This window comes from Mus caroli, unplaced genomic scaffold, assembly GCF_978045245.1.
Source record: "Mus caroli unplaced genomic scaffold, Mus_caroli_1 scaffold_3, whole genome shotgun sequence".
NCBI classification, from domain to species: domain Eukaryota; kingdom Metazoa; phylum Chordata; class Mammalia; order Rodentia; family Muridae; genus Mus; species Mus caroli.
In genome coordinates this window covers 77,615,001-77,629,086 of record NW_028227258.1, presented here as the reverse complement: position 1 = coordinate 77,629,086, position 14,086 = coordinate 77,615,001, and the positions used below count along the sequence as shown (strand labels likewise).

Here is a 14,086-nt window from a genome sequence, read left to right as displayed (position 1 = left end):
AAGATTCCTGAAGTCAGAAGTCAGTGTTTCTTGGGGGGTAAGAGTCTATTTAAAATAAACAACCATGACTGGGCTTCTCTCAGTTGGACTTGAGAAGCGCTGTACCAAGGAAGACAGGCTGACACCACGAAGTATCCCTAAGCTGGGCCTGGTGCCTTGTACCTGCTATCCTAGCACTCAGAAGCTAAGGCAGAGGATTGCAAGTAAGAGGCCAGCCTAGACTACATTGTGAGACCTAGTCTCTAAAAGCAAAATCAAATAGAATAGCAGGTGGGGGTGGGGTACTGAGGCCCCAGAAGAGAAGGAAGCCTGACCCACAAAAAGGGTCATTTCCCTCTCCACCCGGAGCAAACAGAAGCGAGTGGCCACCATTGCACTCATGGGAAGGGCCTACTCAGCTGGGCAGCCCTTGCTGTCTTCTCACTAGGACATGACATGGACTGAGGGGAATCCAGCACCCTACACAGTTGCTCCTATCTTCAGGGCAAACTTCCCTATAGCCATGGGCTCCCCGCCATGGGCGTCACACCCTTGGGGCCCCCTTAAACTCATAGTAACATCAGATTTTTACCCATACACATCTGACGCCCCTCCTTATTCACATGAAATCCTCACCCAGAGTCATTTGAGGAGAACTCACACACTAGCTAGCCAGAAAGTTCTCAAGGAGACAGCCTCAACCGTACAACTACCCAAGAGCTTGTGAGAGGCCACCCTTGGCTAGGTATGGTGTGTGTTCTCCTACATACACGCTGATGGAACCCAGAGGCAGGGCGTGGGGGTGAAGGTACAAACAGTTTCATATTAAGGATAATCCCCCCATTCCTGGGAGGCATTTCACTCTGAAAAAGGAACTAAAACATCTTTTTTATTTTTATAATATTAAAAAATAAGTCTTTGATATATAAAAACTGGCCAGAAATTTTTTTTTTACTTGTTACATAAGAATTGTCATCTTACATGTCCAGACTATTATTGGATCTTTGTCTCGGGGCAGGAGTTAGGGATAGGGTCCTGAGTATGAGTGACAGGAGATGCCAGCCCCTGACAAAGTACTGTGCAGAATAAGGATACTCTCAGCATTGATTTCGAAGCAGAAGTCTGCACAGCAGGCTATAGCTCTCCTTGTACCTTTAGTGACGTGACCTTTAAGCAGGTGGCACCAGTGCATTGCTTGATGTGTAACAAGATGTTTAAGACTGGCCTCTGTGTCCTCCCTCCCCCCACCCCAGCAGCCAGTCCCAGCAGCTAACATCCCACAAGGCAGAGATGCAGACAGGCGACATCATTTCTGCAGGGGACGGAGGATCCTCCCGAGGGTGGCCTGCCCCGAGTCCTTCAGTCTGAGAGAGGATCTTTCCGTCGTCCCTCTGCCCTTCAGTGGGGTTTCTACATTGGCACTTGAACCCCCAGCAGATTCAGGACACTTCTTGGAGGCCCGAGCACTGCTGGCCCTCTTCAAAGTGCCAATGTCCTTGGAGGCAGAATCCTCAGAGCCACTTTTGACCCTAAGCTGCCGCTGGGAGACTGTCCTGGTGAGGCCAGTGGTTCTGGCCGCGGGTGGAGCATCCGTTCGCAGGCTCCGAGATGATGAGGCCACCGTATTTCGAGCAAAACTTGGGATGGGGGGAAGGGCTCGAGAGACACCCGTAGCCTGAGGAGCCTTGGGCTCTTCCTTGGGACTCTCAGGGTCAGGAGAGTTGGGGCTGCTGACCTTGTTTTCTTCAGGTTTCTGCCTGGGGATGTTTCTGAGGGGCTTGGCGCTGGGCTTCCTGAACGAGGCTCTGGGCTGCAGCGGGGCGTCCTTCCCTGGCCGTCCACTGATGCTGCCACTCGAGCGGGGCAGCCTGGGCTCCTCTGCCCCAGATCCACTCACCTGGGGCCTCCTGGGCGAAGTGTCTGAAGTTCCTCGCACTGAGCTCCTTCGTGATAGCGGTGTGTCTGTGCTGCTGGGTGTCTCCCGAGGGGTAGCCTTGGGTGTCGGTTCCGGCCGCTTCCAGGGCCCGGCTCCCCTGCTGGACTTGGAGATAGGGACCACTTTGCGCATATGTTCGTTCTCGGAGGAGTTCAAGGTTCGCACAGGCTTAGTTGCTACCCCTTGGCTGCGCCGAGCACTGACAGGCTTTGAAGCCCCCACTGAAGCCTCTTTGAAGGAATTTCTCTTTGGTGCTATAGCATCCTTCCCTCTGCTGGGTCTGTCCTTCGGAAGGACACCTTGGCAGCTCAGTTCACTCTTACTGGATTTTGGAGCAGCAACCTCCCCAGGGGGGCTGGAAGCAGGGTTGGAGGAAACCTGGCTGCTTCCTGCCTCTCCAGCCCCAGAGGACACTGAGCCATCCCCTTCCTTCTCTTCCTCTTGCTTGTCTCCTCCGGCTCTGGAGTCCATTCCCTCGGAGCAGTCCAGAGTCAGTGAGCAGTCTGTGGTATCTGAGACATATAACGGAGATCCAGCATCCTTATCTTCAGTGTCGGTGACAACCACAGACACGAGAGCCTCACTGCTGGGTTCATCAGAGATGGTCCTGTCGTCCTCCCCAGCTGGGCTGAGAACCTCCTGGGTGTCTGTGTCCTTGGGTGGGAGACTGTCACCGCCAGCAGCAAAGGGCTGTGAGCTCCTATCCCCTGAAGATGGCAGCTTTGTGGGACAGAAGTCATTCAGAGTCAGTTGGGATGCTTCCTCCAGGCTCTTGGGACTCTGGAGGTCAAACTGGGTCAGCCCTGTGACCAACTCATGCTCCCTAACACCCAGATCCAATGGTAAGAGTGGAGGGCTTTGTGTGGGACCCAAGCCCACAGGTTCACTGTTCCTTTTTCGGAGGCTCGGCCTGCCCCGCCCAGCCGGTGGGAAAGGAGAAGCAGGCTCCTCCGGCCAGGTTGTTGGAAGCCGATTTTGCCAAGCAGGGGGAGGGGAAACTTTCTCCTGGATCTTTGAGGCCTGAGGTTCATGTGTAAAGTTAGGGCCGTGGCTCTGTTGTTCTCTGGGTTCCATCCAGGCGATGGTGGGCCGAGCTTGCCGGGGACTGCTCCGGGGCAAACTGTTGAATTTGTTGGGGTCCTCTGGACTGCTGGTGGCACTCTCCAGGAAGGTCAAAAGCTCCCGGTCAGCAGAGATGCCCAGGGAGAGGCGGGAGCGACGTGTGTTGGGGGGCCGGTAGGAGGGGCTGTTGGGCCTGGGCTTCAGGAAGGAGGGCAGGTCTTCTGTGCCCGTCTTAGCTAGCATCTGCACGTCATTCTCACTGCTGCTCCTGCCAAAGCTCCCGAGTTCCCCAGTTGTCCAGGAATACCGCTTCTGTTCCATCTCCTTCTGCCTCTGCAGCTGCTTCCGCTCCTGTTCCTCCCGGTCATGATTGTCCTAATAGAGTGGAGAGACGCCAGCATGAGACACAGGGAGCCTGGGTGCAGTACTAGGCCCACTCACTGTGACATTTAATGAGAGGTACTTTCATAGACAGCTGTGGGTCCTATCCCACACAGATCCTGCCTTCTTCTGTACGTGTGTGTGTGTGTGTGTGTGTGTGTGTAGGGTGAGCAAAATTCCTGAAGCAACTTATGGATCGGACAAAGGGACATGCTAGGCTTTGCACCAACAATCTGTCTACCATTCTCATTTGATCCCTCGGCCCAACTTCCAGCTTCCCACATGGGCTATGATTCCGTATATCCACAAAGTCTCAACTCCAGCCAAGCCACCTAGGCAATTGTAGAGATGTAGAGACCACGGATGCTATAAGAGTGTACCCAGAGTTGTACAAGCCAGTCGTGTGGCTCTATCCATTCTCCTCTCTAAGTTAATACACGTACACTCTCAATCAGAACATTCTATCTCCCACTGATTTGGGTATATAAGCATGTGCTGAAGACATTGAGAGTTGCCTTTCACTGCGTTCTTTGAGTGCTTCTGGATGAAACTAAATGAACAAATATGCCCTGGTGGCTCTGCCAGCCACAGCCTGAGGCAGAGGGGAGGGCTCTGTCCCTCAGGCCCAGGTCCATCCCTACAGTCAGAGAAGAGAAATAGGCGCACTTTACAATCCTTCAGCCACCTAGACTAGAAAGCAAGCAACCTTTCCCGGAGACACAGAACCCAAATGCAGACTTCAGAGTGTCCTTCACTTCTCTGTGTGATCTCTTATGTTGTCCCCGTCAGGGACTTACTCCCGTTTCCCACTTAGATACCAAATCTGAGGATGCTCAAGTCTCTGATACAAAATACAACAGAATTTACATATATTGCATGCATATCCTCATATATGACTTACATTGACTCTAAATTATTTATAGCTAATGCTGTGTAAGAGTTACATATGCACTGTTTAAGGCATAACAAAAAAAACCTTTAGACATTTGGCACAGATATAATCTTTAAACACTATTTTCAATTTGTGGTTGGCTGAATCTGCAGGCGTTTTAAGTATGCAGACATGGGTTACACTTGTGAAGTAGCTCATGAGTTTCTTTTGGGTCCTGAAGCCCATGAAACCATGTGGTTATGCAGACACCTCGGCTCTGTTATTGTTAGCAGCTTTTATTTGACAATAAGCTTCCTCTTCCAGTGGGCTTTCCTTTCCAAGTCCCTGTGGAGCTCTGCCTGGGGAGTCTTGGCTCCTGCAACTCCAGCCACAGCCTCCCCAGGGTCCCCAAACTCTTGGTATTGTTATCTTAAGCCTTCACACAGTGGTGGTGGTCCAGGCCCTGTCTCTCATGACCACTGGGCATGAACATCCACAGTGGCCTCACAGGCCTGCAGTATCTGGATGGAGAGTAAGAGCCTCAGAGTCATTTTGGCTTCGGCTACCCCCCACGGCCTCCCACAGCTGAGCTCACTGCTTGGATAGAAGCATGTTAACATGGCAGCGGGTTCAGCTCGCCTCCCTCATTGAAATAAAGGAGTGGAGAGGAACCCGAAGGAATTATGAAGAAATGCGAACAGTTTCTGTTAGAAACAGTGCAAGCCCTAGGTTGAATCCTACACTGTAAATCAACAAGTAGGCAGGTAAGTAAATCAAATATGGCCAGCAGATGAATCAGGAGTAGCTGGTCCCTCAGTGTCACCTAAAATAATGAGATCTGAGAGAGATGCTGTCAGAGAGGAGAGGCTGTAGTGTTCCCATTCTCAGATAAATGTTTCCTTTACCAAGGACCAACAACCTGGGAAGTTTTCTGACTTCTGAATTGAATTAAGAGACCACTTCTAGGCTATTCAAACCTCCCTAGAGGCTGACATTTCCTCCTAGGGAGGGGCTGAGAAAAAGAGTCAAATGTGCAGGAAACTTCCAAGTCCCATTACCATAAGCAGTGTTGGCTAGCAAAATGTTTCTAGGGCATTCTGCATGCTGTATGAGCAGCAAAGGCCAGAGGCCACCATGCCAGAGTCCTGATACTACAACAGAGTCACCTCCTACTCACCCAGGCCATGAGCCTGGCATGCCACCTGGCCAGACGGTCCTGAAACCAAAGAACTGATGACCATCTTTCTGCCACAGGCAGAGGTAGGTCAGTAAGCAGGAAAATGAAAATCCCAAGGACCCTGGGAACAGGGCAGTGCCACCAGTCATACCTTAACTGCTTTGTTGAATCTGGTACAGAAGTCTCTGAATATCTGGAAGCATTCATCCAGTTTCATGGTTTCTTTGTCTTCACAGAAAAAGTCTATAAGGGTGTGAGCTTCGCCCTGCAGCTCCCGTTTCCAGAGTTCCAGCTCCGCCAACTTCTCCACAGCAAACTACAGGGAAACAAACAGGGACGCATGTGGTAAGCAAGGTCAGCTGAGGTGGACGCGCTACCGGGGTTCCATTTCAGGTTTCTGGAAAGGGAAGGCTGCAAAGGCCGCTCGGAGCCAAAAGGAAAACGAGTCAACTCAAACCAAAGCTCAAGGGAACAAGGCGACCTCCTACCGGAGACCCAGAGGCCACAAAATGAACAAAAGGAGCCAGAAGGGGTTGTGCACACCTGTAATCCCAGCGTTTGGGAGTTGGAGACTGAGGGACAGGGAGTTCAAAGCCAGCTGGGTTACACAGTGAGACCCTGTCTCTAAGTAAATCAACATGGAGCCATAACCCTCATGTAGAATGTCATTAACCAAGATTTTCCCCTTTAAGACCCTTAGAGAAGTTGCCAAGGCAAACAGCTTGTCGTCAATTAGAATTTCTTTTTTTTTTTAAAAGATTTATTTATTTATTATATGTAAGTACACTGTAGCTGTCTTCAGACACTCCAGAAGAGGGAGTCAGATCTTGTTACAGATGGTTGTGAGCCACCATGTGGTTGCTGGGATTTGAACTCTGGACCTTAGGAAGAGCAGTCGGGTGCTCTTACCCACTGAGCCATCTCACCAGCCCCTGTCATTTAGAATTTCTGTTGTATTTGCTTTTCCTCCTCTTAAAACAGACTCTCCTTTGGGCTGAAGTCTCGGAAGTTAACTTGTCCTGACAAGCTGCCCATGCTGTTCTGCTGAGAGGGGAGCTACACTCCATCCCAAATACACTCTATTAGGTCACTGTCCCTACTGCCCAGGATGGGAGACTGGAGTACTCCCTGAGCAGCTGTACCCCACATGCAGCAGGTTTGGGGTGTATTAGAACTCCCTAGGAGATTCAGGTAGGTCCTATCCCAGTCCCTACTGTTCCTTGGCTCCTCTGGGCTATGGCTGCCAAGAATTTCAGTGCTACTTCATCAAAGTCCTCGGTGTGACAGAAGCCTGTGTGTCCCCAGTACATTCCCAAGTCATAGAGAGTGGGCTGGTGATGTCCAAGGGTCACAAGGCATAGTTCCCTGATACAGGTTAGTGACTGCCTCTGAGCCATAATGAGGTAGCTGTGTGTGGAGAGAAAGGGGGCTGAATGTTTGAGCTGCTGCATGGACGACTTTCATTACTGCCATATTTACTAAGCTTATATGAGAAGGAATGTAGGAAGCATATTATTTCGTGAAATGACAAGTATGTGTGTATCTTAAGAAAGTCTACCTGTGAGAAAGTTCTTTTGGAGTGAAGGGCTAGGCCTAAGCTATAGGAAAGAAACAGGTTGCCCTCCTTGGAGGAGGGAACACTTAGCCAGCTACACAGCAGAAGTGTACCAGTTCAACGGCTTTCACCTTAGCAAGCCTGTGCTTAACCAGTTACATTCTAGGGATGGTGGGAAACAAAAACTATTTAGGAAAGTGAAACCAGAGAGAGAGAGAGAGAGAGAGAGAGAGAGAGAGAGAGAGAGACCACCTGAGCTGATGGCCCGAGGCAGCGAGAGCCTTCCTGATGTGGCTTCGCAGAGAAGAGGGTATTCACAGAAAGATAATGCTTTGTCCATCGCTCTTCTGCAGGGCAAACAGCTAAGAACAACTGTGGAAGAGCGGGCCTCCTGACAAGAACACACACCTCCTATGACTTAGCCGCAGACCCTGTGAGGATGGATGGATGGATACCAGGAAGAAACAGCCTAACAGAGCCCATGTTGCCCTCCGCACCTGAGACAGCCAAACACTCTAAACACTGGCTGGAAAAACAGCCACAGTGGAGTTGGATGCCATGAATTCTATAGCATGCTGCACAGAACCAGCACTTCATGCACCTGACTGTGCTTGGTACTGCTCTGCACTGAGAGATGGCAGCAGCCTCTGGGCTGCAGTTGCACCGTGGGTGGTATACACAGCCCCTGCCTAGCAGGCAGAAAGAAGGCCTTGGTTTCAAAGCAGTGAAGACTTTGATGGGCAAGTATCCAGCTTTGCCTCCCCCCGCCCCCCAGGGCAGCCCTGCCTTGGCTCAGGGGTCTCATGGGGGGGCTGAACGAAAGAGAATGGAGGTTTGGCTTTGGTTTTTAAATAAGGAAGGCCAAAAAAAAAAAAAAAAGAAGCACGTCAGACTATGTGATTAGTGAGTCATCCTGAGCTGTCACAAACACATCCACTCTACTGGTTTTTGTTGATGTTATTCAGAGTGGCTCCTGCCACACCCTGTGGGCTGATGACATATTCATGTGCTGATGGGTACCTAAGCTATGTGTGCCCTGCTGCTCCCAGCAGAAATCTCACAGGTACGATGTGTCTCGCTCTTCTACAGAAACATGAGGCGTATCAGCCCAAGAACTCCAGTGTCTGGATGTTCTATGGGACTCTCTCTCATTGTCCAAAAATATGAAGGCTACAGAATCAAATCTCAAGGTGCCAGGCAGGGTCTCAGGGAGAGAGGCTGCTGCCATTTCGGTGCAGGGAAGAGTAATCAGAAGACCCAGGCACCATCATCAGAAGCCATTTCTCCTGCTAGGATCATCATCGCTGCACATCCTCTGCCATTGAAGGGCAGTGGGGTGCGAGGATCCTCCTACGCACTTGGGGTAAAAGCATGATTGGGCGCTTGCTGCCTGCACAAATCAAACAGGCAGGCCTGCTGAGATTGCTGGATGCTAAGAGGGGCTGACCTGGAGGAAGTCTTCCATCTGCTGGCACAGCTCCTGGTCCCGCTGGATGTTTTCCTGCAGCGATTTCGTTCTGACAAAGAGAGAGTGCAGCTCTGCCTCGGTGATATCCAGAGATAATCTGCAGAAGGAAGGGGGGAGTGGGCAGCTGGCACCAGGGCACCAAGCCTGGAACAGGACAGCCACTGGGGTCACATTTACCCACTTTTGTGTTTAATTCTGAGTGAGTCTCCAAGACATTCAGTGCTTCCTCAACACGCAAGAATTAATGAAAGCAGGCTGACAACCAGCCCAGCCCACAGGGCTGGAATTACTTTTCACACAGGAGGTCTCAGCACCTCTGTGCGACAAGCATCATGACTAAAATCCAGTGAGATGCGGAGCAGCTGCCTTCCCTGTGTTAGGATGCTCTTCTAACTGACAAGGACGCAGGCAATGGAGGCTGACTTTTAGACTTCCTCTAACAGGTCACAGGCGGCCAGATTCTACCTCTCCCTATACGTTACAGAGAACGGAAACATGGCCAACGACAACAACATGGCTCATGCTCTGCAAATGAGCAGCTGGACTTGGTTCTAGCCATTGAATCAAGACCAGCAGAATGCCCACAACAGGTTGTGTCAGCAGGGAAGGGAACAGGCAGAACCCAAAATCCAGGGGAATTTTGTATATTTGGATGCATTCATGTTGACATTATGAATTTTAGGGTTGCATTTACTGGCCACTGGTGTCCATTGGAGAAGTCATTAGATTTCACGCATGTCGCTCACCTTCCACTTCACATAAACAAACCCTGCTGGGAGGAGTTTCTCTAAGACTATGATGTTTAGTTAAAGCTATCCAATACAAACAAGAAATGCTAGCTCAAAAATACATTCATTTTTCTCTCTATATATATTTCTATAGTATTAATACAGTAAAAATACTTGCATATTAGTTTCTATTAGGGGTTTAAAAAAGTTTGTATCTTATGTTTGTTTTTCTTGGAGCATAATCTAGTGAACTGTAAACATGAATTATGAGGTGTTTAATCTTTGTAATGGTAATCCTCCTGTTTGGATGTCAGTAGCAGACACTGTCTAATGACAGGATTGAGTTGTGGTTTATTTCCTTATTTGTAGATGGTTCATGCTGTCATGGCAACTACAGTCCCTCGAATAATGAGGACATTATATAGACAGGCATGTTAGCAGATAGCCTACAGTCCCAGATTCTCAAGAAGCTGAGGCAGGAGGGTCATTTCAGCTCAGGGATTCCAGGCCAGCCTGGGCAACAAAGTAAGACCTCATTAAAAAGAAGACAAAGTATCTCATATTAATTTGGCCGATCCAAGCAGTGGTAAGCCGAGCCAGCTCACCGGAGGCAACCCTGCGGATTTCTTCTCAACTTTATAGTAAGTAGCTCGGAGCCAGCGGTCAGAAACCAGCCAGGTTAGCAGTATTGAAGGCTCAGACATCAGCAAATGTGAAAAATCAAGACTTTTTTTTTTTTCTGGAGGAACTGATTAATTTCAGTGTTGGCTACCTGGGCCTATTATAAGTTAAAGAACACACTGGAGGTGATATCCACACAGATCACTGTTGCATTAAAGCATGCATCTTCTATATTAAGTTTAGAAGCACATTAGAGTAATGTAATTAGGGCTTCATGCTTCGTAGACACTTTCTCTGTAAAACCGAGTGACTAATTTAGAATCAAGTCCTTTCACAGGCCTTGGTGTGGTTCCAAACTCTTCAACTACAATAGAAAATAAATGTACCACATTCAAGTCCATGGGGAAACAGTGATGTATGGCTCTACAAGTTTGATCTAAACTGACTCCCAAGCTAAGCGCTTTCAGCCTCTTGGGTGTGGGAGGGATTTGAATCCCTAATCCCTATTTTTCTTAGACTGAATGATACTCTTTAGCATAGACTAAAGTGGTTTCTTTCGGTTTAAAAATAACAATTAATTGTTCAAAGTCCCAAATTACACACACACACACACACACACACACACACACACCCCAAGCACATGGAAAGGAAACTCAAAAGTTCAATAAGAGAAAACATTTCAGAGTTCAGACTGGAATCTGAGCGTTCATCACGCCACCATTTTCACAGAAGGGTCATCTAGGAAACCAAGGCTCACAGTTGCCTCTGTGCTCACCTCGATGTCTCTTGCACATGCTGCAACTTCTCAGAGAAGTTTAGAAGGATGGCATCTTGCTTCTGGGCTTCCTGGAACAAAAGCAGACATTCTTCTTACCAGATGAATAAATCCGGGAGGGAAGCCTCACTCCCTTAGAGCTTCAGAGAGCCTCGGGAAACAACACTTAGTTTTCAGCTTGAAAAATCACGTTGAAAGCAATCCCCTGAGACATGAACTCTGATATTCTTCCTAGGATTTACCAGAACTGCCCCAGACTGTTCAGATACCTTTAACCTTCCCAGGACAGACGATCCTCACATGAAATTCAACTCATGTGCATTCAAACTCAATGGAATGAGGTAGCGGCTTAGCGCCCATTGTTTCCGAGAAAACCCAATATACCCTGCCTAAATACCAGCCACCTCCATGGGCATGCAAGTCGATGAAGGCTTGAGATGCTGTTGACTGTTAAACCAGTTTGTAAACCAACTTTAATGAGAGGCATACAAGCCAAGGAGGTGTCTGGATTCTTCAGCTGTTTGGAGGCTAACTTGGGAAGGGCAAGTGGGAAGGAACCATTTAGGGGATTCCTTCCCACAGGAGCAGGGGCCAAGCCATAGAGAGCCAATGCTCAGGTCTGTCCAAAAGAGTTCCACCAGATGGTGTTCCAAATTAGATAAGGAATCAGTTTGTCACTTCAGTGCTTTGAATATTGACTTTTTAACCAAGTACTGAGGACTAGAGGCTGGGGGTGGAGGTAGGGAAACTCTCTTGATAGGCTGCTTGCCTGGCATGGTAAGACCCTGGTTTCCATCCCCAGATTCCAAAGGAAAGAAGCTATGGATAGAGTCACAGTCCAAATTCTGCAATAACAGACAGCACGCCCATGTACAGTTCCCTAGAAACTAATCGCAAATCAAATTCACTTTACCCCAGGGGTTTCCACACCCAGCCTTCTACACTCGGTCCCTACAGTGGATTCCCTTTCCAGCCTGCACCAAGTTATCAGACAGCTACCACCAGGATGTCTCCCCAGACCTAGCTCTTGCTCTTCTTCAACCCATCCTTCACTGTGTCCTACTTTCTTAGAACAGAAAGCCTGGTCACGCCATTAGACCAGGCAAATGTCTGCCAGCGTCCCATGGCTAAAGCATGAACTCTAAATTGTCACCTCTTGCATTTGAATCCAACCCTAGTCTCCGAAGCCAGCCTTACTGACTCCCTCACTCAGCCCCCTCCAATAGAACAAAGTGGCAATCCACACAAAAAGCTTCCAAAACAAGAATTTGCTAGACATACTCTGTCTTTTTCCTAATTGAGAAGCCATCTCATGCTGGGAGGGGGGGGTCGTCTTTACACTCTCCCTGTTTCTACTTACCTGAGCTACAAAATGCAGAAGATTCATTCCAGGTTTGTTTGCCTTCGTGTCCGCCAGTTTGAGTAGAGAGGACAGTTTAAATCCTACAGCATTGCCGGCATACCCTCCCTAAAGAAGACAGAAATGCGTCACACCTGCAGCCAGACAGCCAATGGGCAGATTAGATATCTTCTTTAGGATTATACTTACGGCATTCATGATATTCCCAGCCTGGAGCACCAAGTGTAATATTGAATGTAGCTCCTCACATAACATCAGCTCTGTTAAGAGGAACACACCACTGCATGTTAGAAAGGCCTCATATGCATGAACAACAGCCACCACATCCAGGTTCAAGGGTGCGTGTTTAAAGCAAGCTCACCTGAACCAAACACACTCACTGCTGTAATCATGTCTATGATAATAATAGAAATATAAGATAGTCTATGTTCTGGTGTTTAGCTGGGGTTCAAACATGTAGGGCAATCAAATACAAAATGGCTCGCTATCAATTTCCAAGTCCTAGGAAACACAGAAGCTCGAGGACACACTGTGCTGTGGAGGCCAACTCCCCCAGACCCCCAGCAGATAATTCTTTGACTCTTTCCCCCTTTCTCACTATTCTTTGAGACCGGTTTTATGAAATATGAAAACCAATAGCCAGCAACATCTTGCTTAGCCAGTGAGTTAGAAAAAAATAAGCAAGCTGGGATGTCATGTAAATAACTTGCAAACCACCAGCCCCCTGGCCCCTGCTACCCAAAGCAGCTTTCCATCGTATTCAAAGCACATTGCATTTGGATTGCCTGAAGGTTATAAAAGGGAGCTTATTACCATATTACATATTGGTAAACAGATTCTTCATTTACACAAAATCTCTTATACGTGTCTATAAAGAAACACAATTAAAACTATGTATTTGGAAAGCTAAAACAAACACTCGGTTATTAAAATGACAGTATATGTAATAAAATGTCACCTATGATATTTGTAGGTCACTAGTCTCCACTAAGTCTGGTCTTACTTTCAAAACATGACACTTGGATCCGTGCCTGTATTTTGTTATCTGAGAAGGCCAGTTTGGGAAGGTTACGCAGATAAGAAACGTTTCCTCCGTGCCCACAAATTTATATTGCTCAATACCAAAACAAGCTCACCCATGGCTTTGTGAGCAGGAAGCTCAGTCCTTTCCCAGCTGCTGCGACAAATAGTCTCAGAATGGGAAGAACTGTAAGGGGCCTCCATATGGAAGAAGAAAACTGCCCTTCTCCTAATCGCTGCTCTAACGTGAAGAAAGTGTGGTGGACCGGAGGGAAAACTTTCCTCTCAGCACAGGAACCACCAAATAGAAATAGTCAGTTCCAGAAAAACAGCCAGAGGGGTAACTGTGAGGGAGCCAGGCTGGCTCTGGTGACGGCTAGAGAGCTGAAGATGGGAAGGCGGGCAGACCTGCCTGTGCCAGGTGGTGAGTGCCAGGGAGCTGCAGGGCCATTTACACTCTAGAGACATACAAAATGCCAGGGACAAAGGCCTCAGGCCTAGGAGGCAGAACAGGACAGAGGAGGCTGGACAGGAAGAGTCAGAACTCAGAAGCCCTGGCAGAAAAAGGTACAATGCCGCATGCAGCCTGGAACAGAGACCTGCCTGCTTTTGGAAGATCAGTCCCAGTCAACAGAGGCCAGAAAAAGGAAGACGTAGACAGTCCAGGGACATGTATCACACACACATACATACTATACACGCTCACCAAAACCACACCCCTCATACTATATACCAAGCTTCACACACATACACAATAGATAGTACACGCAATACATACTACATACCACAAACACCACACATTCGCATAATGCATATCACATACATACACACATTCACACTGCACACACTACATACCGTCTACACACACACACACACACACACACACACACACACACACACACACACACGCACACGCCGTGGAAAGTTAACCATGCCGAGAAGCAAGACAGGCCGTGACTTGCAAGGTTTACTCTGAAGTCTGAGATGAAGGAGACCTTCTTCCATGGAAAGATAATATGCAAATTAATGTTCATTGCTTGGACTGCTCATCCTTACTTATACCGTTTTCCTTTTCAGGTGATCCAAAAGTGGGACTTTCCATTCCTTAATTCTTTTTTTTAAAAATAAAGATAAACAGCTATCAAAACTGACA

At 48.3% G+C, this 14,086-nt stretch overlaps 1 protein-coding gene across 1 annotated transcript in view; it reads right to left on the bottom strand.

Moving 5' to 3' along the window:
* Window positions 1-855: 855 nt before the first annotated feature.
* Fhdc1 (FH2 domain containing 1) overlaps window positions 856-14,086 on the bottom strand; it is a 37,299-nt gene continuing 24,068 nt past the window's right edge. The window contains exons 7-12 of the mRNA XM_021158948.3: window positions 12,103-12,173; window positions 11,914-12,021; window positions 10,554-10,624; window positions 8,409-8,526; window positions 5,558-5,722; window positions 856-3,352 (exon numbers count right to left, since the gene is read on the bottom strand). Of these exons, the coding sequence (XP_021014607.1) occupies window positions 1,286-3,352; window positions 5,558-5,722; window positions 8,409-8,526; window positions 10,554-10,624; window positions 11,914-12,021; window positions 12,103-12,173 (2,600 nt within the window). The 3' untranslated portion in view covers window positions 856-1,285. The remainder of the gene's footprint in view (window positions 3,353-5,557; window positions 5,723-8,408; window positions 8,527-10,553; window positions 10,625-11,913; window positions 12,022-12,102; window positions 12,174-14,086) is intronic.